General features: G+C 42.6%; 1 protein-coding gene across 3 annotated transcripts; it reads right to left on the reverse strand.

Moving 5' to 3' along the window:
- Positions 1 to 9: 9 nt before the first annotated feature.
- Positions 10 to 23,143, reverse strand: LOC132977889 (rootletin-like). Of its 3 annotated transcripts, none has more exons than XM_061042806.1 (37): positions 22,965 to 23,143; positions 19,298 to 19,424; positions 19,057 to 19,199; positions 17,248 to 17,439; positions 17,081 to 17,164; positions 16,919 to 17,004; positions 16,635 to 16,800; positions 16,437 to 16,543; positions 16,091 to 16,318; positions 15,909 to 15,999; positions 15,530 to 15,616; positions 15,230 to 15,445; positions 14,605 to 14,804; positions 14,312 to 14,494; positions 13,649 to 13,793; positions 13,408 to 13,554; positions 12,470 to 12,700; positions 12,034 to 12,227; positions 11,828 to 11,955; positions 11,234 to 11,403; positions 10,954 to 11,133; positions 10,561 to 10,695; positions 10,304 to 10,447; positions 8,279 to 8,517; positions 8,033 to 8,192; positions 7,733 to 7,900; positions 7,214 to 7,637; positions 6,649 to 6,812; positions 6,440 to 6,560; positions 6,186 to 6,349; positions 5,528 to 5,743; positions 4,885 to 5,109; positions 4,643 to 4,792; positions 4,326 to 4,526; positions 3,170 to 3,301; positions 1,343 to 1,516; positions 10 to 876 (listed from the first exon to the last, which is right to left on the reverse strand). In XM_061042806.1, exons 3-37 carry the CDS (start codon positions 19,189 to 19,191, stop codon positions 793 to 795), a joined length of 5,871 nt encoding a protein of 1,956 aa, XP_060898789.1. In that variant the 5' UTR covers positions 19,192 to 19,199; positions 19,298 to 19,424; positions 22,965 to 23,143; the 3' UTR covers positions 10 to 792. The 3 variants fall into 3 exon arrangements, with proteins under 3 accessions (XP_060898789.1, XP_060898788.1, XP_060898787.1); XM_061042805.1 differs by lacking the exon at positions 22,965 to 23,143 and adding an exon at positions 19,720 to 19,950; XM_061042804.1 differs by lacking the exon at positions 22,965 to 23,143 and adding an exon at positions 19,720 to 19,950 and having other exon boundaries at positions 19,057 to 19,202.
- Positions 23,144 to 23,408: the final 265 nt, after the last annotated feature.

Below are 23,408 nucleotides of genomic sequence, written 5' to 3' on the forward strand. Positions count from 1 at the left end.
AGACTTGAGTTATAGTGCACACAGTGAGTTTATTCTCCTGCATCTGGCTTCCATGTGTGTTGTCCATACAAGTCATGTTGCTGTTCAACATCATCAGCCTGTCAGTATATAAGATAAGTACAAAGTATATACACCTAATAAAACTATGAACTTTTTAAAAACATACCATTTCTGTATCGTCATACTGCAGTGCTAATTCTTCAAATCATCTGTAAAATCTTCAGTGCACTTCCTTCATTTGTGTAGTGAAGTGTTCCCTGGTATTTCCACAAAGGGAAGACCTTCACTTTCCTTCTTAGTGTCCTCGAATGTTAGCATTATATGTAGGGGAAACAAGGCCAAAATGCTCTACTTGGCAGATTTTCTTTGCTGTGCTGAATCCAGATTCTGTCCGCAGGGGAATCCTGCAGTGATTTGGGTTTCTTCTCGGGTAAGAGCAGGAAGTCTGGGACGATGTTGAGAGCAAGGATCAAGCACAGCTGCCTGCCAGAAATCAGCCGACTTCTGGCATTTTCACCACAGTTGCTGGATCACATCAATCTCAGCTCCCTCGCCTTGTCATGGGTGTGCCAAGTGAAGTCTTCTTAATCCCACAAAACGTCCATAAAACACCATCGAAATAACAGTTGGGTTTCAGAGCAACAAAGCACATTTAAAACAGCAGAGTAAAAGTGTGAACACTTTTAGGAATGTCTCTACAACTACATATTGCTTTAAGACATTCACAAGAAGTGGATATTCCCTGGATTAGATACTCATTGAGTGCTGGTGCTTCTGGTTTTAAGTAGCTTCTCAGTTTCCCGGTGACATCAAGGAGGATGGAAGAGAAGCTTTCCGTTTCATCTCTTGTTGCAGCTGCTCCTTCAGGGTGGACACCTAGACTCACACAGAGGGAGACCAAAGTAGAGTTTTAAACATGGAATAACACTGAAGGTAGAAAGGAGTGGGGATTAAAATGGTTTGGTACAATTGTAGCCAAATACAAATCTGATACTGTCATACTGATGCATACTTTTATACTAGAGACGTCTAAAGCAAAAAAAGATCACAAAATAACGAAGCTAAATCAATCAGGATGACTAACAATGTAAAACCAAATGACTAGGTAAGAACTTTCATAAAGTTTTATCTATTAGCATTATCCATAATAATAATAATAATAATAATCCATAAACATAAATTACTTTTCTATCATAAACAAAGTCTTAGGATTTAGAAAGTGCTAGATTATTGTGTTCAAAAAACATTTAGATATTCCTAATATTAAATCACAACCAAAACCAGCTCATACATTGTAGCGGAGAAGTTTAGTTGAACCTTCACAAGAACATTTGCTGTGTACCTGCTCCTCCAGGCCTTTGACTCTGTGTCTGTGAGCTCGCTCCCTGGTACCCAGCGTTCGCTCCACGTCCCTGTAGCTGCTCCTCAGTCTCTCCGTCTCGTGCTGGGCCTCGTCACGCTGCCTCGCCAAACTCTCACACAGACTGTGCGACTGCTCCATCTCAGCCAGCTGAGTCTGCTCAACACACACATACACACACACACACGCACAGATGGAAGTTTGACATGTTTACAAAAAGGAAAAGGATAGAAACTCAGTCCAAACACCAAAAGCTGAAGAGACTTGGTTTGGATCAGTTCCAAACAGCCATGTTGGAGGCTGTGTGGTGTCCTGAATGAAGCAGGTTTGTGGCTGATCCTCCACATTAAAAAGATGGTTAAACATATTTTTATTTCTTTGAATGCTTTTGTAAACACTTTGAGCAGATACTGTAAAGGTTGGATCATGTTCATGTGATGAGATGCTGTACTTATAACTTATAACATATACTGTATAAGAAGTATGCCTGAGTATCGAAAGACAGAAAGTTGAGCTGGTTTGCTGTGTTGTTTTCAGGTCTGAAATATCAACACCAATCAAAGACTCAAGTAAGATGTAACACACAAAAAAAGACATTTCATTCCTCCCACACAAACAGCTAACCAACAGGTAGTTTGTCACAACATTTACGGACAAGCAAACATCACAAAGCTGTTGTTGTTGTTGACATGAATGAGACAACGAACAGCTGTGAGTTTTATGGGTCTGACAAAGTTCCTCTGACAAATGGTTGACGGCCTCTGGAAGACAAGCCTCCAGCATGCTCATAGGTTGTTGCTTGAGGAGTGAATTCCATATGCGCAATCCTAAACCATCGTAGCAAATGCTCAAGCAGTTGTGAGGTCCAGTTTAAGATGACAAACACTTCTGCTTTCCTTTTTTTTTTTAAAGTTTTTTTATGCTTTTATCAGAGAGACAGGAGACACAACAGTGGATAGAGTCTGAAATCGGGAGAGAGAGAGAGAGTGGGGTACGTCATGCGGGAAAGGAGCCACAGGTCAGATTTGAACCCGGGATTCTAGCCCTCGTTCATGGGGCGCACGTGTACTAACCACTAGGATACTGGCGCCCCGCTTCTGCTTTTCTAAACACATAGAAATGAAGAGTGGGTGGTCCAAAACGCATGAAATAAACAAGTTGAATTACTTTTACTGAATTGTGACGAGACTCACTGTAGCTTTATTTATTTCCTTGTTTACAGAGTGTCTGTGGTTTGTTTATCAGAGTTATGAAATGAACGATTCTAAGAAATATTTTAGGGGTTTGGTTTTTATCTCTGCTTGTATGGTGTTATCTATGATAACTCTTGACTGCTGACTTTTAACAAGTTGTGATGTACGATATCAAAGTCTTGTCTGATTTTCTGGTAAGTAATAAATGAGCTCAAACTCTCTAATAGAACAATAAGGAACAACTGGCCTCCTCCTGTGACATTAACAAAAGAAAATGTTGAAGCCCTACAAAACTCTGCATGACACAACAACTGTACAGACAACTTATATACTTATATACTATAAAGTCTAACTGTCATTAATTCAAAGGTCCGTTAAAGCCAGTGTTTTGGCTCTGTGTATCAGTGAAACATGATGGACTTCAGACTGTCTTCATGTGAGATGTGAAGCTGCCATGAAACAAATTCTGTGTTGCCACATTCAGTTTGCTAACAGCAGCTTGAGGAAGCTTCTAAGGCTGTTGTCTTTATTTTGCATGAAAAGGTTTTTACAAAGAAGGCTGATGTGTTTCCTGATAAGTGCGAGTGTAAAGGTTGGATCAGGCGTTGCATCCCACCTGCAGCATCAGTATCTGTTGCTGAGCTTCCTGTAGCTCCTGCTCCGTGGTGTTAAGCGAGCGATCCAGGCGGTTTTTCTCTGCGGACAGCCGCATGCTGCCCTCCTCAGTCTTCAGCTTCTGACGCTCAACCTAAAGAATGATGCATTCGTGAAAATGTGAACAAATGTGAGACATGTTTAATTGTCAAACCATATACTGACATCACGAGACACTTCAATTCAGAGAAAAAATAAACCGTTCAATTCATGGATGAAGACAAACTTTCCTTAAAGTGAGGATTTTTTGGTGTTTCACAAAGGGAATATAGTATCTGTAAACACTATTAGCAGGTGAACATGTTTTATCTATGCCTGCAGCTCAACTCAATGGATGGTAATGTTGGTGTGTCATTCTGCGCACCAATTTGGCCTGGATTGAAACATTGCAACAACCTCTGAAAAGACAAAGTTAAATCTTCTGCTGAACGGTTGGAATGCAAATCCTAGCATGCTAACACAGTATGTTAAAATGTTGAAAATTGTGAACATTAAACCTGTTAAACATCATTTAAGCGTTGTTGTTGTGATGATTCTAACATGCAGATGTTAGAGCCTTTTGCTAATACACCACTGAGCAACAGTAGAGACTCATCGTGGCTGAAGAGTATTAGTTTTTTTAAGAAGTCATTTTTGTTTTGTATGGATACATTCGATATTCACATAAAAGGCTCATTACTATGTTCCTAGTGTTCCATTATCACTAACACTGATGGCAATTAATAAGAGCTGTCGTTTCAGTTTTAACCCATCCAACATGGGAGAGGGATTTTCCAAATGTAGGTCTAGGAAAGTATCTTGGCCTCTATTTGAGAGTGTAGGTTTCAATGAATGTCATCCAGGCTATAAGCTGGCTGGTGATTCAAAGCAAATTGACCAAGGTTTACTTGAGGTTTTCCATTGAAACGTCCCCTTTATGTGTCATGTGAAACTGTTCAAATGAAAACTAGTGGCAAGCTCAAATGAAAAGTGAGAAAGCCCACAATTCTTTATCACTAAGTTTTGCAGGTACAACATGTGTCCATGTAACATTCAAAATGTTTCATTCACAAATGTCTCTGTGAAGAAATGTCTGGATGAGTGTGGTCTATATTGTGGTCACAAGACACAATGCTGACCTTATCCAGTGTATTCCTCAGAGCATTCTTGTCTTTTTCCAGCCTCACAGCCTGTCTCTCAGCATCTTTCTTTTCAGTCTCCAGCATGGCGACAGCTCGTTGCAGCCCACGCAGTCGCTCCTCAACAGTGGCCCTCTCTGTCTGAGCTGCCTGAGCGCTGCGCTGAGCCTCCGCTAGACTGGCCGAGCGCTGACGCAGAGCCTAATGTGGGGAGAAAAAAAACAACATTTTGAAAGGCACTCGAGAAAAAAACATTTAATGACAATTGCATTTGAGGTCACAGTACAGGTTCAGCTGAAAGTGTTTGTGTCCCTCACCTCTTGATTGTTGTTGAGCTCTGCCTCCAGTTCCTCTCGTCTCAGCTCACTCTGGCTTAATTCACTTTGCAAGCTTTGCACACGCTCAGTGAGGACAGAAATGTTCCTTTTCCCCTCCGCTGATGATGTCCGGGCTTCATCTATTTTTTCCTTTTTGGTAAAGAGCAATCATTACCTGACTGTCTAGTTAACATGCACATTCAGTCCCAGCAGTTTTTCCCTCCAGTCTCTCTTTCTCTCACCTGTAATAGCCTTTTGTCCTGTTCAGCCACATTCAGCGTCTTCTGCATAGCACCCAGACGACTCTGTGTACTGCTGTGAGCAGCCGTTGCCTCCTGGAGGCTCTTTTTGACGGAGGACGTCTTCTCTTTGAGAGAATTTTCACCTTCCTGAGCTTTGAGCAGAGCCTGGCTCAGCCTCTCCACCTCTCTCTGCATCAGGGACACACGGGCCTCTCCTTCTGCCACCTGAAGTTAATCCAAATCAAACTAATTTGTAATCCAATAAGCAAACCAATAAAGAGGAAAGGGTATCTATTTATTACTCAGAAGGTTATGACTTTTGTTTTGCTCTTGGAAATACAACCAAGTCTTTAGAATTCACAAAAACCCTTACATTTCACTTTTGAGGTTTAAGTGTAACCCTTTGTTCCCTTTACCTAGGTCTATGAATTAATCTGGATAAATTAAAGATATGTTTACTATTTATAATGTCTCCTTTCCCCCATACTAGGCCATTAAATTATAAGACATTTGATATATGAAGAGATTAACAAATTAACCAATCAAACTAGTTGATTTACTCCCAAAACTTAAAATTTCAGTGCAACAATATAATAAAAAAGCTTACTGCTGTGAAATAGACTACGTCTGTGTCTTGCTGTACCTTTTTCAGCAGAGAGTCACAGCGCTCCTGGGAGGCCTGGCCCTCCGCCTCCCGGTCTCCCAGACTCAGTTTAAGTCTCTGCAGCTCCCCCTCCAGACTGCGCCTCCCCAGCTCCACCCTGGTCGCCCGGGCTTCAGATGCCTCCAGCGCCTCCCGAAGACGTTTCCTCTCCGCCTCCAGACGCAGCTCTGCAGCACGCTGCTTATTTAACTGCTCCTGCAGAGATGAAGGGATGACAGAAATAAAAAGATTTAGAAAACAGAGTTGTTTGTTGTGTAAAGGAGATCTCAGTTTTAGATTCTGAAGACTGTAGAGGCATGCAGACCCACACAAATGATCCACAACTGCATCAAAGCCCAAACTTCACGTGTCATGATTTCAAAACCACCTTCCTTTTTGTCAAAGCGTATCCTGTTGTCCAGAGGGTGAATTATTATTAAACAATAAAACATATGGAGAGCTGACATGGGGCACTACAGGAGATCTAACGCAGAGTGTGTGGCATCTGTTGTTATTGCATTCCCTAACAGCTCACGGCTAGATATTGCTCTGTCATTGAATGCTGCCATATGGTGATCATGGCCCTCTGTGAAAGTCACAACCCAAATACATGGTGTGCATATCAGTGCACACAAGCACAAACAATGTGTGTGTGTACCTGTGTGTGTTTTTTATCCGTCTCAGCGGTCTGAAGCGCTCGCTCTAAATCCTTAACCCTGTCCATGAGAGTCCTCCTCTCTCTGTCTCCTCTCCTCACCGCCTCCTCCTGCTGCTGGAGCAAAATCTGAGTGGTGGTCAGACGTTCATCCAGCCCACGCTTCCCTGAAGTCACAAACATTAAAGAGTGCTATTAGTTTATCTTTTGGTAAGGATCATTTTACTTATGAAACGACACTGAACCAAAATCTGCACCTTCTTGATTTTCCTGTAAGGCGTTTTGAAGCTGAGAAAGACGACCCTGAGCAGAGTCTCGTTCCTCTGCCAGCTCCTCCAGCTCTCTCTGCAGGACCCCCAGCTGCCTTCGCACATCATCCTTCATGACCAGCAAAAGCAAAAAGTTTTGAAACACACGAAACAAAAAGGTATCTATGGAATAAAATGAACATTTACTGTGTGCTTACCCTCTCTCTCTGTGCCTCACGCAGCTCCTGCAGGAAGTCTCTGAGGTCACCTCGGAGGGTGTCAGGGTCAAGCTCTGGCTGGGGGAGAGGCAGCGGTGTGTCCCCTCTCTCAGGTGACACGGCCCCTGAGCCTAAAGTGATGTCAGAGGTGCTCAATCTTAATTCTGTCAAAATAAAAAAGAAAGAGTAATGAGCAACTTGTACAAATGTTTGGATTATTTTTTTTATGTTGGAGGATCTAATGGAGGAGAGGAGGGATACATTTAAATGAACTCACATTATATTCACTAAACAAATGCAGTAAACTTTTATACCTTATACTGTGTACCTAAACTGCAATAATTACATCAGAAGTCATTTCAAGTAAGTTTTGTTCACATGTAAATTGTTTTTAATGAAGTTTGTACCAATTGTTTATTGTGTACATCTACTATTGCTTATAACAAGACATTTATTTTGCCCTTTATTTCAGAATTTTCATACATTCATATATTTCTGATCTTCAGTTATACTATACTGTGGGGTCCTTTTTTGCAGAAGGTAAAGCTCCATACATCTTCATTACCTTTAGGGGGCGACAGTGATGAGCGCAGGGGTGAGATGCTGTGGTGGCGAGAAATAGTGGCTGGTGATGCAGAGCTCGCTCCTGGGCTCCTCCCCCGGCCTCCTCTCCCACCTGCTCCGATGCCCAGCGTCCGTGTCAGAGCCGACTGAATGCTGCTTAGCCGAAACTCCAGGTCCCTCCTCCCGGCCTCGGCTCGGGTCAGTTCAGCCTCCGTGGCAGCCAGGCGACCCTGAGCCTCACTCAGTTGCAGGCTGGACTGGGCTGCAGAGTCCTGAGCCACCTGAGCGCGTAGGGTCAGGTTCTTAATCTCATCCTGCAGCTTTTTCTCACAGCCACGAGTCTCCTGCAGCTGAGCGCTCAGTTCTCTCTCACACCCACGCCAGCCTGACTCAGACTCCTCTAGCCGCTTCACTGTCATAGAGAGCTACAGAGGGGAAAAAAAGAAAAAAAAGTCACGACAGAAAGTACACATAAAACCTATGAGCCTGATAATTTCTTTACACCCCCATCAATGCTTACTTCTCTTTTGAGGGAGTCTCGAGCTGTTTCAGCTTCAGTTAACTTCTGTTTTAGATTGATAATGTCTTTCCCTCTCTCCTCCTCTCTCTGCTCCTCCAGCGTCAGGCGAGCCTGTAGCTCTGCCACCTCCATCCCTTTCTGCTCCTTCTCTCCGTCCAGAACCTTCAGCTAGAGCCAAGAAACATACCACAAAATGACTCTGTGAGGAAAAAACCGAAAACTACTTAAAGCTCAGTCTGGGCTTAAAGCTTCTTTGGAAACATCACAAAGGTGTGATGGAGGGCTGCCAGCATTTCTGACCTGTCTGCGGAGCTCCTGGAGTTCTCTCCGAGCTTCCAGTCGTGACCTTTCAACTTCTCTCAGACAGCCCCGCAGCTCCATCGCCTCCTTCTGAGCAGATGAGAAATTCTCCTCCAGCACAGCGAGCCTCTGCTCCTTCTCCTCACATTGCCTTTTAAGGCTAAAAAAACACAAACTCAGAAACTAGGAAGACATATGATGGCATTTCTTTAAACAGACTTAAACTTTATCCAATGATTATTATACCTGATCCTCTCTGATTCTGCACCTCTCAGACTTTCTCTCAGCTGGCTATTTGATTGGCTGAAAGCATCTCTCTCTTTGGTGACGTCATCGAGGCTGCGTCGCAGGTCCGTCCCCTCTCTTCTGTACTTTTCAGCTTCTTCCTGACTCTGGTTAAGATGTCGCTCAATGTCCAACACCTCCCGCCTCAACTGGTCTCGACTTTCCTCGTTAGCAGAGAGAGAAGCTCTGCATTGGTCCAGCTGGAGGGGGCGAATCATGGGTGGTACAAGGTGATGTAAACAAACAAAAAACAAATGTTATGAATTATCTCAATACGCCCAACAGCAAGGTCTGTTTTCTATTTGATTGTTCACAGAACAACTCAACATATTTTTTGCAAAGTGGTTAGGTCTTTTTGCTGTTAAGGAAGTAATAATGCTTATGGCATTGAAATCAATAACTTAACAGTTTTCCCAAAAATGTTTGACTTTTTCTTACCAGAATTAACTCTGCTTAATAAAAATGTGCTTTGTAGAAGTGCTGTAGCTGAATTTAAGGAAGCTATTTCAGCTAGTCTGACAGTGCTGTGGATTTGCTGAGTTACTCTTGATTCGATTGCCCTACTAAAACAGAAGGTTATCAAACAGCAGAGACTAGCTCCATTGTACCACTCAGAAACCCAGAAATGTGGACGAATGTGGCGCTCCACCAAATCCTGTTATTTTGGCAAGATAGTCATAATGAATATATGAAGGCTCTATGGCACACTCGAGTTGCCTACTACTCCTCTCTAATAGAAGAAAATAAAAAACAATCCTAGACCTTTTCAGCACTGTAGCCAGGCTGACAGAGAGTCTCTGCTCTATTGAGCCATGTATTCCTTTAGCCCTCAGCAGTAAGGATTTCATGAGCTTTTTTAACAATAAAATTATAAACATATGACAACATTGACAGACTGCACTAGTTAAAGTTACAAATGATCTACTTCTAGCCTTCTCTCTGTGCTTGTCCTGTTAGATCTTAGTGCGGATTTTGACACGATTGACCTTCACATCCTATTACAGACACTAGAACAATTACTTGGAATTACAGGGACTGCTTTAAGTTGATTTAAATCCTTGATTTTATCAGATCAATCTCAGTTTGTACATATTAATGATAATTCCTCACACACCAAAGTTAGCCATGGAGTGCCACAAGGTTCAGTACTTGGACCAATTCCTCTTTAGGAAAAAAGACCATATTACTCCTGTATTGGCTTCTCTGCACTGGCCTTTAAGATCTAGAATAAAATTTTAAATCCTTCTTCTCACTTACAAAGCTCTTAATGGTCAGGCACCATGTTATCTTACAGAGCTAATAGTGCCGTATTATCCTTGGAGAACATTACGCTCCCAGTATTGCAGGCCTGCTCGTGGTACCTGCAGGCTCTAAATGTACTATGGGATGTAGAGCCTTCAGTTATCAGGCCCCTCTCCTTTGGAATCATCTACCACACCTGCAAAAAACTTAAACTGGCTCAACGATTTGCTGTGATGTCATCGACCAAGGCGCTGGATTACTGTGTTTTGGTGTCAGGTGACCCGTTAAACACATTCACTGTTTTATTCAAACTGGACATCCTTAAATGTATTTGATGTCTAATGAGTATAACACTCACCAATGCAGCATCCCTGTGTTCTTTAAGACATGGCTGTGTTTGGTCTAAATCACCACCTAAAATGTCCTTTATCGACTCTCACTTCAAATGACATTTGCATTCCCTTCAATGCTTACATCCTGACAGACAGTTCAACCTATTTAAGCAATTGTCCCTCAAGCATTTGTACAAAAACACACATTTTGCAGGAGATTTTCCTCCTGCAGAAATATTTGCATATACACACATATGCATATACTATAATTAAACAACAAAGCAGGTCAATTCCATGATATATACATTTCGATGTTATTCTTGATTTTAACACATTTTTTCTTTTGTAAAAATAACTAATATAGAAATATTAATGGAGGTTTGTGCTCTCTGATTTGCACATCATCATTTACCTCCTTTAAAGCATTATCAGCCCGAGACTGAAGACCAGTGCAGGTCTCCTGTAGGCTCTGAACGTCCCTCTCATGAAGAGAGGCTGCGTCCTCCAGCTGACAGCGAAGCTCCTGCAGCTCACTGGTCAGTGTATCAAATTTGAACTGTGCAAAACACAAAAAAACAAAACACCCATTTAGTAAATCTTCCCCATGGCCAGATAAAATAGAAGATATTCTAGCAGCAGAAGATCAAGTCGGACAGGAAGTCCCATCACCTGCTCCTGCTCTTTGTAATGTGCTGCTTCTCTCGACATCTGCTCGGCTTCCAAAGCTGCAGCTGACAGCTCAGCCTGCAGGGACGACAACCTGTCACACAACACTGCTTTCTCTGCCTCCTTCAGAGAGAGGGCCTGTGAAGAGACAAATGGTTTGGTTTACAAAGAGGAAGAAATGACAACAGATGTAACAGAGCTGAGCTACACTGTCTCTGGACTGTATTTCATTGAATAGGTTACCATCATATGGTTCTCATGGTTTGCAAAGTCAGGTTGAATAATAACTGGATCCTCTTTTACAATAAAATGAACTGTTTCTCCCCTAACATTGTGATCACCTTAATTGGTGATTTTATACCAAACCCTTCCCAGAGGCTTAAACCCAGACCCGACCTGTTGTTTCTCAGTTTCAGCCTGCAGCAGACTCTGATCTCTGTCGTGCTGGAGGCTCCTCAGGTCATCCTGCAGCTCCTCTGTTTCTCTATGTGCTCTGCGCAGCTGATCCTCTGCCTCCTGCCTAAGCTTCCTCACAGTGCCCTCATGCTCCATCAGCAGGCTGCTCTGCATGACCTCCTAGAGATAGAGTAGCAAAGAGCAAAAACATGGATTAACACATCAACAGCATCAACAGCATTATCTGTGAAAAGAAAAAGGAATCATTGAGACTAATGACCTTTTCTGAGACCAGCCTCTCCATCTCCTCCTGATGTTCGGAGACGGTCTTGCGTAAAGCCTGCTGGGCCTCCTGCAGTGCAGCGTTTAGAGTCTGGGTAATAGCCTGTTTCTCCCTCTCAGTCTGGGCCAAGAGATTTTCTTCATCTGAACGAAGTCGCCGCAGTTCGGCTGCAAATCCCATTCAAGAAAGAAAGAAACATTGATGAAACATTTCACAGTTTGTGCTCCATCATGTTAATGTCTTTGCCATTACACCAAAGACATTCAGCTTAGTTTCCATCTCATCTTCTGCTTTATTCTTATATATCTCTAAACAAATCTTTTCTCTAGTTTTTTACATTTTTCTTTTACAAACTGCCTTTTTTTAAGATATATTTTTTTAACTTTTTGCTTTATTCTTCTTTATTTGGATATGATAGCTTTAGAGTGGCAGGAAATGTGGGGGGAGAGAGTGAGGGATGACAGGCACCAAACAACTTGAGTAGTAGAATCTGCAACCAGTGCAACAAGGACTTTGGGCTCTGTAAATGGGCCGTCTGCTCTACCAACTGAGTGAAACCAGCACCCCCAACTGCCTCTTTTTTTTACTTACCTGCTGAAGTCTCACAGCGGACTCGAAGGTTTTGGTTCTCTGCCTCCAGCTGTTCTCTACGAGAATCCACCTGAACGAGCTGCTGCTGCAACTCAAACAGACTAGTTTCCAGTGATTCCCGCTCAGACCTGCAGGGGCAGAAATGCAAGTTACACTCAGTAACTCACAGGAAACTGTTAGTGTCACTACCAAGCAACAACACACACCTGAAAGCTCCTAGTTCCTCTGACAGCACAGTGTTTTCTCTCTCTGACGCCGTCAGCTGGACCACCAGTCCAGCTTTGTCCCGGGCCAGATCTGCTCGACTCCGGCCTGCTTCTTCTAAGGCCACCTCACTACGCTGACTCTCTCCTCTGGAAAAACTTAACTCTGCTCCCAGAGCCGTCACCTCAGCACAAAGCTGTCGTCAAAAGCCAAAAAAAAAAGAGGGACATTAACAATTGTACGAAGAAGTGGAGACCCCCTGTAAACTAAAAAACTGCTTCTTGTGTGATGATTCCAGGAAATATCTTGTAATTGAATATTTGACTTTTCTGTTTATTTGTTTATATGCCTGCAATGTGACTCACCAACAGCCTTGATTTAAGCTTTGTTATATCTACTTAACAATCCATTTATGATGTTTTATAATTTGCACTTTACCTGTGAGACTTGCTCCTGCAGCTTCAGTCTGTCCGTCCTGAGAGTCAGCAGCTCTTCTTCAATCCCGGTCCTGCTTTGCTCAGAGTCCTGCAGTGAGTTGTGCAGACAGATGCGGGTCGAGTCCAGCTCCAGCCGTTCCTGCTCCAATCGGACCAGCTCGTCTCTGATGGTCAACTTCTCCTGCTCGGCCTCCCGTCTCTGGATCTGCAGGAGGGCCTTGTCTTCCTCCAGCTTAGAGATCATTTCAAGAGTCACATTAATAAGGACAATATAGATCAGTAATGGATACAGTATAATGAACTATTATGTATTTTATTTCATATACCTATTTTCACCCTAACTTTCAGATTTAACTGATATTGTTTTCATTTATTTGGTATCTATTTATATGTATTATCTATTTATTGCACATTTCACACATTCCTACTGTATTCTAATATAAAATAGTTGTTTTCAAATATCTACCAATCTTGCGTAAATGATATACTATATAGCATTTCATTGTGCTAATTCTGTGTTAAACATGAATGGGGTGGCTGCATTGACTTTTTATTTTTAAGTTTCTTAGTTTTAAACTGTTTTAGCGTTATGTTTTCATTCAAAACACACAAAAACTATTTTTTACCCTCTAGTGTCTGATGCAACATCATGGATGTCTCTGAGGAGAAGCTTTCCAAATGTCTGCCGTCTTTGCTCTAATTATACCATTTATTGTGTCATGACTAACTGACAAGCTAAAGCAAGATAGAGAATGTGGTGTTATGCAGCCAGTGGGGCTACAATACGTAGACGACTTTTGCTCCACTTTGAGTTTGACTGTTTGGGAAAGGTAAGAAATACTTTAAAAGTAGAATGTTGTTGAATGTTCTGGGTCAGGTCACATGGACTAGTTCTTTTGAACCATTTAAGAGGTCCAGTACATTCCTGAAAGATTTTACCTGGAAGATGTAGGTGTTGAGGTCAGCTTTGTCCTGGACTAGGCCTTCATTCAGGCTTCCCATCTTGGCCAGAGAGTCTCTTAGAGCTGCATCCTCAGACTGCAGCTTGTTGAGCAGCAGGGAGAGCTCTGCTTTACTGCTTTCAGCCTGGTTAGAAAAATAAGAGGCATACAAATGTAAGACACACACATAGATCAGGACACAGAGAAAAGTTCAACAAGCCAAAGACAATCTTTCCTACCCGAGCAAGAGCATCAGAGAGTTGGGCTCGCTCTCCCTCCAGCAGCTGCCTCTCCACCTCCCCCTGCTGGTGAGTCTCCTTCACTGCAGACAGCTCTCCACGTTGAGCAGAGGCTCGACTCTCGCTCTGATCCCACTGCTTCTTTCTGTAGCAAAACGATTCACTTGTACAGTTACAAAAAATAGAATCGATCATTGCTGTGTGCAGGAAACTGTGGAGAGCCCGATTTGAGTCTTTAAAGGGTCCTGATGAGGTGAAACTGAGTGTATGTTAAAGTCTTTAAATCTGTTGGGTATATAAAGATACAGAGGCACTGCAGCTGAGAGATTTTTCTACTTTTCTGTTTTTACTATTTCCCTTTATTCCTTCAGTACTTAATTAGGCGTTTCTATATTGACAAGTGACTACAGAGGCCTAAAAAGTCAACATTTTTCATCCCTCCGACAAAAAAATGAAGTCAGCTGATTTGTCTGACAAAAGAAAAAAAGATGTCATCGTGTGGGGGTGTCATCTCTTTTACGGTGCTCTGGATAAATGGTTTACATGAGATCTGTTCACTGATGTCCGGGGCCATGTCCGTTAAGAAGGTCATGTGCACGGTGTGTCTGTGTGGATTAGCGTCCACATCACGTTCACTTAATCACGATCAATTAAATTACTTACATCCTCTGAGTCTCTGCCTTAGCCCGGTCTCTCTCCTGAATGGCCGTCTCCTTCTCCTCCCTCTCGTTGTCTCGCTCTCGCTGTGTGCACGCCACAGTCAGCTGAAGCTTCTCACAGTCCATCTGCAGGCCATGACCGCTGCTCTGCGCAGCCTGCACGGTCTTCTCCAAGGCCGCCTTCTCACTGTTATGTTCACATTGTGTGGACGAGAATAGGGTAAAGTCTTAGTTATATTCACTACATTATTCAGGGATTTGAACCAGACTGTAAAGGGTCAATAACTTTGTGTGAACCTTGCAAGGGTGTCTCTCTCCTGCTTCAGACGCTCCTTTTCTCTCTGTGTGGTCTCCCTCTCTCTCTGAGCAGCATCCCTCTCTCTCTGCAGAGCTTGGTTTCGCTGTTCTGCGTCCCTTTTAGCAGATTCTGTCTCGGAAAGCTGCTTTCGCAACTGTTGTGCCGAAGACTGAGTGGAGAGCAGACGCCCTCGAACATCCTGGAAAAACAAAAAGGAGTCCATTTAAGGTTTGATGGATAAGATTTTACTAGCAGACACTGAATTGACAATAATAATCCCTCTCAATCATCACACATCACACTGGAATCAAGCATTGTCTTATTCGGCAGACACTGCTAATTTTCTGTATTTTGGTTATTTCTTGGTGTCTGTGTAACCCTCAGCCAGCACCCTGCAGGACTGTGGGTTTCACCAATGGTAGGGCTGAGCACAACCAATCATTCATACAAAAATTACATTTAAAGTCTCCATACGTCGATATCATTGCTTTTTAAGTGTAAGTAAAAAAACGATTGTTCCACGAAATCTGCATTATGTTAAAATGTTTCCATTTTCTAAAGGCTCTAGAAACAATTACAGATAAGAACTGAATAGAGTAGAGGGTATAATAAATGACATGTCACCTGCAGCTGGATTGTCTTATTTGTGACTGCAGAGCGCAGTGCAGACAGCCCGGCGTCAGAGATAGGAGCCATCGAGGATGAGGGCCGAGACGGGGAGGCAGACCTGCGAGGAGAGGGAGAGCGGCAGGGGGAGGAGCCACGGATCAAAGCTAGCAGCGCAGAACTGGAGTTGTCTTGGTCTGCTTCAGATGACGACTCTCCGTCTGAGAAAACCGCCTGTTACAGGAAAATACAATTGAGACACTCCTGTCCTGTCTTAAAGATATAAAACTGAATGTATGTGTGTAGTTTTTTTTTTACCTGAGCAATGTCTCGCAGGGTGTCACACAGCGTCTCTGTGTGAGCTCTAAGCACCTGCATCTCAGTCTCATCATTACCTTTCTGCTCCTGAAGGAAAACAACACAGAGGAAAAGGATTACACCTGAGAACAAAAACAATAGAACCTCAAAGAATAAGTTTTATTGTTTTATTTTTCTTATCTTATGGATAAACCCAAATTTGTCTTCTTCTTAATACTTTGAGTTCCCTGCTCTGTCTTTGGCTCTCTGTCAAAAGCTAATTCATCTTCAGATTATATGATTTTATTTTCAAAAAGGCCTAAAGGTTACATTTAACAGCTGGGTACTGTAGATTAATAGTAATGATGTGCTTTCAATTTTAACATTAATGCAAAATCACCTCGAGCCTCCTCATCAGCGCCACAATTTCTTGGTCTCTGTCTTCAATTTGGCCCTTTAGTTTCTCCCCCTCTCGCACAGAATCTGACAACCTGACAGGTAGACACAGAAAGAGTTGTTAAAAAAGGCCTTCATACATCTGTTGTTTAAATAATTAAAAACTAGTGAAACACAGCCTCTGACCTGACGTTAAGCTCAACCCTCTCGGAGTCTGTTCTGGTCTGAAGATTGATCATCTCTGACACGCGTTCTCTCAGCTGCTCTTCCAGCTGAACGCGCAGTGCCTTCTCCCGCTCCAGGGCCAGAGCGGCTCCCCCCTCCTGGCTGAGAAGCGCGGCAGACACATCCGCACAGTACACTTGAGCAGAGTGTGACGCCCGAGACAGCTCGTTACGCATATCTGACAAGTCCCTGAGGTCGAAGGGGAAATTGACAGAAGACAAAATCAAAAACAATGTACTAATGTAAGTATATTTCTAACTGGTTAACAGAAATGGCAAAAAACTGTTCAAATAAATACTTTATTGACCTTTCAGTAGCGCTCTTTAGTTCACAGATATGCCTCCGAAATCCGACCACCTGCCGCCACAGTGTAAGCAGCCTGCTGTGCTCGCGGCTAAAATAACTGTGGAAGGACTGAGAAGGAAGCCAAAGAGAGAGATAAGCAAATTCAAATACATTTTCTTTATTAAAAGTATTTTTCTCCTTCATAAGCATCCATTCCCACCTCCTCTTCTCTCCTCCAGTCAGACTCCTTTTGTTCCAATTCCTCCCTGGCTCTGGTCCAATCAGCAGTGAGTCTGCGTATGTCCTGGCTAAGAGCTTCATTGGCCAAACCGGCCTGCTCCAGCTGCTCCCTCAGCATGGCATTCACTGCAGAGAGACTGCTACTTCTAAAAACACAATGAGAGAATAGAAGATAATATTATGGCAAACACAAGGCAGTGTCCTAATCCTGAGGTGACCTCTGCACACCAGAACACATGTGACATTTCTTGTGTTGTTAGTTACCTCTGTTGTTCTTCTTCCAGATGGATTAAAGCGTCCTCCAGGTTGCTGCATGATTCATCTTGATTGCTTCCATTTGATGTTTCACTCTGGATGAAGTTGTGATATTAAAGTGTTATATATGGAATATTAATACTGATAAAAATCTACATCAATACTACTCACTGTCGGCCTGTGTTTCTCCAGCTCCGATGACTTCACCTGCAGCATCTGCTCCAGATCTCCACACCTCTTTTTGTACTGAAGCACCTGAAGTAGCAGCAAGACTGTGAGAGACCTGGAACACCTAGACGGCAGTACTTCCAAGTAAAGACAGAATAAAACAATCAAACCTTGGCCTGCAACTTCTGAACGAGCTGCGCCTGCCTCTGCTGACCCTCCTGGTACGCAGTGAGTTTACGCTTGTAGGCCGCCTGCTCCTCGTCCAGCCGCCGCCGTAAATCCACGTTCTGCTGCGCCAAGCTGCGAGAGTCAGGCGAATCATTGTCTTCGTCTCCGGTCTCAAAACATAGTGCCTGCTCCAGCTGTGGATTTAATTAAAAGTACAAGCAGGGGGTCGGTGTTTCATTTTACACAAACATTTGTCACAGATGGACAGGGAAAAGTACAGTCACTCGTAAGAGATTTTCACGGATACTAACCACAAATAAAATTGGTATTTAAGTAGGAAAGTTTGATTCTTGACCTTGGAAAGCCCTGTTAGCAAAACACCTGTCTGTTAGCAGAAACCCACTCAAATAGAGTCATTTGATGCAAGTTTAGGGCTTTACTTACTGTATGCAACTAATGTGTGAAACAACAGTATTTAAAGGTGCACTATGGAGTTTTGGTAGAGAAATGTGAAAGTTGGAGAAATGTACAGATTCTGTGGTTCATGTTCATAACTCTAAACACAAACTGTCCTCAGAGGAAAATGTGGTCCCTGGAACACTGTTTGAAGATAAAATGATACGTGAGAATCTATGGTGGTGGGCCCGCAACAGAGAAATCGTAACTCTCCTGGAAACTTTTAAGCACATTTATTTCTTTGAGTAAAGTTTGTGTATTCAGTTTAGAAAATATAGCATACAATTGTTTAACTTCTCCAACTTTCAAAATGCAATACCAAATCTGCATAGTGCACCTTTAAAGTTGCTCATTTAATTTAGTCATTGTATTTTATGTGCTCGAGCCTTGAACCCCCTGACTCAGTTTCTTCTGTTCAACTTGTTGTGATTATAAATCTCTTTTGAGGAAGTCGTACTTAAAGAAACAAGGCATTTATTGCAAAAAAAGGTCAATACTTTGTGATTATATGTCAAAAATCAAAACACTAAACTTGTGATTTTAAATACATTTAAATTAGGTGCTAGAAAATGTTGTAAATGTTCAATGTTTTCGTTAAGTATATGTTTTCATAACTTTAAAGTGGCAGAGTTGCAGTAATCAAAAAGTTAAAATGTAAGAAATAATCATGAATTGTTTTCGTATTAACACTTTTTGAAGTTTGTTTTCTTAAATCTTTTCAATCACATACTTCCAGCAGAGAATTTATTTTGGCTTCAAACACTGTTCTGACAAACTAGGTATTACGAGGACAAAACGCATTCATCATAAAACTCTTAAATATTTTATGTTATTTGTGAGTTTCTAAAGGGTCTTACGTATTTGAAGGACAACATTACTTCGTCAGGGTTGTTTTTTTGTTCTCGTATTCAGATCTGTGTGTTTTTCTTTAGTAAAGTTCTATCAAAAAAAATCAGATGCGATCCCTGCCCACCACTACACCTCCTCTTTGTCACCACTGAAGCCCCTGTTTACAGTCACCAAGGGTGACAAACGCCATGGCAACATTCCACTTCAGTTCATTCCTGCCCCCATCACCTGGGAGACATACAAATCTCAGACAAAGACGACAGAGAAAATACTGAAATGGGGAAACCTCAAGATCCCCTTTTGGTGTGTATAACCTTGATGAATTGGAAAGTCCTGCACCTTTACTTTATATACAAAGTATCAGAATTTTGACAAACTATGGTATTTAATGGCATTCACAGTCATATTTATCTCTCTTTTATTTATATCCAGTTGCAACTGCCTCATGTTCCCTACATCACAATCAGCTGTTGCTGTGTGTTGTCCCGGTGTCTTTACCTACTTACCCGTTCACTAATTGCGCCATACTTGATGGCGAGCTCATCTCGGTCCGCTCGGCTGTGTGCCAGCAGGTCCTCCAGCCTCGACAGCTCTCCCTGCAGCACCCGGTTCTCCTCCTGGATGGACATGACCGAGGACATGGCTCCAGCTGCTGAGAGAAAGATTGCATATGGACAACTATTAGGCAAGGAACAGGGTCAAAACATAATAGGCTATGTTATATGACGGGAGAGCAAAGAAACTTGCCGTTGTCGTTCAGGTTCTTTGTGACTATCTCTCGTACTCGTGCTGGCAGACATGTAGGGGGGGCATCTGGTGAAGGACCTCGGACCGTCAGCCTCTTCTCCTCAGACAAAACGCTCTCCTCCAGCCTCTGGGAAATAAATCACAAATATTTAGTTATTAAGCTCAGCTGCATTTAAAAAAAAAAAAAGAAGACAAATAAGGGCTGCCCCAGCCAAACACAAAGTAGCATATAGCCAAATGGTTACAGGGGGTTTCAAACACTTAAATGATGATGATGTGTTTGAAAAGTACAACAGGACCAAGTGTTGTCAAAGCAATGCTAAACTGATGGTAGCCTACAACAACCCACAAAACCAGCAGCTTTAATTCCATAAACTAACAGTGTAGGCCTACAGATAAAGAGAGGATGTGGGGTGCCTCACCTGTATCACAGATTCTAGTTTGTTGGTGTCGGTGTCTGAGTTTTCAGCGCTCATCGCGGCGACAGTGGATATTTAAAACCCTCCAGCGAATAGGATTAACTCCGAGAAAAACGCGACGCGTCCACACGCTGCAATTTCGTCTTTTTATTTTCTTCAGCGATAAACACAGACAAGGTCAGACCCTGGAGGAGTTAGTCGTGTGTTGCTTGTGCGGCCGACAAAGTTGAATTGCAGGGGAGTCCGACCCGTCCCGTCGCCTCCTCCTCCTCCTCCTCCTCTGGTGCAGGGAGGCAGAGATTTGAGGACGCAGGATTAGCAGGTTTAAGATGCACCCCCCACACCTCCAGTAACGCTACTCCACTCTCACTGCTAGAACTCAAAACCCTCTCAGATCATTGCTATTCAACTGCCCAACAAAAAGAAGCAGAATAAAAGTTTTATAAGCCCACCAAACAAAGAACAAGAACTTGTAAAACCTATTCCCCCCTAATGTACCAAGGAGAGTATTTTGAAAATCAAATTTAAAGCAAGATTTAAATTATATTAAATTTGCAGTTAGTGTTAGCTAAATTAATTTAAACTTGCATCAAATGACACTGAAGTTATTTGAAAGGGTTAAGGTGCTTCTTATGGTTGGATTGGAATTATTTTAAAATGCATTAAGAAAGTCTACCTTTATGCTTTAATATTTGCACGTGCACAAATAAGAACAGAAAAAGTACGATTCTGCACTTTGTCTCTCATCCAAGCACCGTCTTGAGGGGTCTCCCGGCATTATAAGTTCTAATAAGGTAGCCTATAGTTTGTGTTCATGTGTTCGAGGTTGTGACCTTTCTCAAAATGTGAGTTAAAATTGAGTTAACTCTTTCTTGTTCCATGAGAGTTACCTGGCCCTGGTCCACGGCCCTTTAATTTAAAATGTATAGAAACTGTTCATCTAACTACTGCAAAATTCCTGTTTGTTGCAACTATCCCCGGTCACATCACATCTACGATTAAAACAACATGAAAACCTTTTTTTCATGCAGAATTATCATATTATTATTATTACCAAACACCTGAAGACTTTAAACACCCCTTCTTTACAATTGCACTAGTCGTTTACAGATTGCCTTTGAAATTGTGTTTTGAAAGCATCCAGACCATTAAATATTAAGGACCAGACATGTGAATGTAGCTATAACATAGCTTTATGGGACGGTCAGCATCACACTACTTGGTGTTTGGATCGTCATAGTTACAGACAGAGGGTCTTTGTGTCAACAGCAGCCTTGCAGTCCGGCTTTAACACACACATCACTGTTGTTCTGAACGAGTGAGAACCCCCAATGACTTACTGCATTCACTACAGCCATTAATCTTCACAATCACAACTAGATCACAACTTTGTCAAATTCTTGCCTTGAACCTGAATCCAGAGGCGCTGCTTGTCAACAGGCAAGGCAGGTAACTGCTTGACAAGTAGGGGGCCCCAGAGGGCTGACAAAATTTAAACTAAATCAGCGACACATAATGTGAAAATTTTGCAATGACAACAGGAAACCTCCCTAAGGGCGCGGTCACACTGTCACTGGCAGTCTGTACCCTGCCAAAGCACGCTTCAACCCTAAAGTCCAGTTAGTTTGACCAGTGACCGCTCCATACCATGCTCAGGCACTTCCTTGGCTTTGGCACACTTCGGAGAGGTGTGCTTCAGCACGGTAACACTTCATGCACGAGCACAAGCATGCGGGTACACAACGCTGACAGCCTTCACTATGGAGAAAACCAGAGTTTCATGGCTGTATCTGACTAAAATATGCCACAAAGTTGCTGTCATGACCTCTGATGTGACTCGGCTGCGCGTCTCTTTTATTTTTAATTTATTTATGGCTGCCTGTATCTGATTCAAATGACTTAAAATAAGCTGCAAAGTCAGTAAAGTAGCTGACGTGCTCTGTGTTGTTCTCCGATGTGCAGACGCACACACAACTGTGCGTCCCTTTTTTTAAATGTTTTAACATAAACATATAACATAAATCATGTATGTGTTGTATTACGACATTATGTACAAGAGGTAATTGTGCTTAGGCACGGTTAGTCCTGTGACCGCGGGCCATGCCGGCCAGCGGGGGAATGGGGCAGCGGGGGGCCAATCGTGCTTGAGTACGGCACAGTACAGATTGCCAGTGTGAACGCGCCCTAAGGGTGCCCCATCTGACAGCATTCACTCTCATTTCCCTGCCGAACCCTGGTTGGAACACCCCCCAATTAATTTTGCCTTGGGCCCCAAAAGACTCTAGAATCGCCTCTGGCCAGATCTTAACACTATGTCAAGAGCCACAAATATCAATACAATTATTTAACCACAAACTCGCGAGAATAAAAGGGTTTGGCTTGAAGAGATTTAAAATATAAGAGAGTGGGCCTAATTTAAATCAAATGAAGCCAGGCTCACAAGATTCACTACACATATCATGACAAATCCCCACATGAAACAGTTGTAAATGATTAACTAAAGAGATACTGTGAAAACGAGGGGTGTCCATCAAGCAGCAAAAATTACAATAAAGTTTGTCCTGCTTGCATAACTGCCGGGCTCACTTGACAGCAGTCTTGCATAGACAAAGGTATTTTTTTCCTCAATTTTGAATTTTAACATCTATGGCGCCCCCTACTGGCTTGTTGACCACTACTGACTTCAGTAGATGTGAGCTTTATTTCCGATGAAAATGCTTACTAACCTGTTTATCTATCATCTGCACTGCCAAACTACAACAGAGTTGTCCTATATTCTTGACTTTTGACTGCTTTTCTGTATCCAGTCAGTGATGCAGCCATCAAAATAAAATGATCTCCATCCAAGAGCTGCTGTCTTTTCTTTACCTCAGGACCCAGCTCAAAATAAACATACCACTATTGTGTGTTTCCCAAATGAATCCCCTAGATTATCTTCAACTTCATCTGTAAAAGTGCATCCATAAGGTCACGCCCGAGTTTTCAAATCAGTCAGTAGTTGGACCGAAGAGGGAGAAGGAGGTGTAGGAGGAGGAAGGAGGGGGTTGCACATTTAAGTGTTCAGCATCAGAGCCAATTTAACTGATGATCAATAAAGACTGTGTTTTAAAGCAACATAGACTGATAACCACCGACACATACGCGATATATAAACAGCAAGGAGGTAAAAGGCTTCAGATAATGTCGGTATTCACATTGTGGTTATACGCAGTGAAACTTCCACTTCCCTGTAACATTTGTAGTCTCACCTCGACAGATCAGTCTGAGGAGGATTTGCCCGCCAGTCCTCCATTCTTCTGAGCGGTCTTTACGATCACAGCGGCAGAGATAATCACCATCTACAGCAGGTATTGTAAACATAACAGTAGCTGCTTGCAGACAGAGATGCTTCACCCTGAAATCTCCTCCATGCTTTTTCCGGGGAGGGACTTCAGCCGCAGCAGCTCCGGCCTGATGTCACTGTGCGTGTGGGCGCACACGATCAGCCGCTGCAGGACCTCAGTCAATTTGTTTTCAAGTTGGATCGACAGGAATTCACCCTGGTGCCAGCGAGGTATTCTCACCTTTAATCAACCGAAGCTAACTAAGAGATCATCAATAAATTACAGTTTCATGAGGACAAAACTCTGACAGTATCTTGAAAGCTAACTTACTTTGGTGTCATGTGACTTTGTGCCCTCAAATCAATATTA

Source organism: Labrus mixtus, chromosome 7 (genome assembly GCF_963584025.1).
Source record: "Labrus mixtus chromosome 7, fLabMix1.1, whole genome shotgun sequence".
NCBI lineage: Eukaryota > Metazoa > Chordata > Actinopteri > Labriformes > Labridae > Labrus > Labrus mixtus.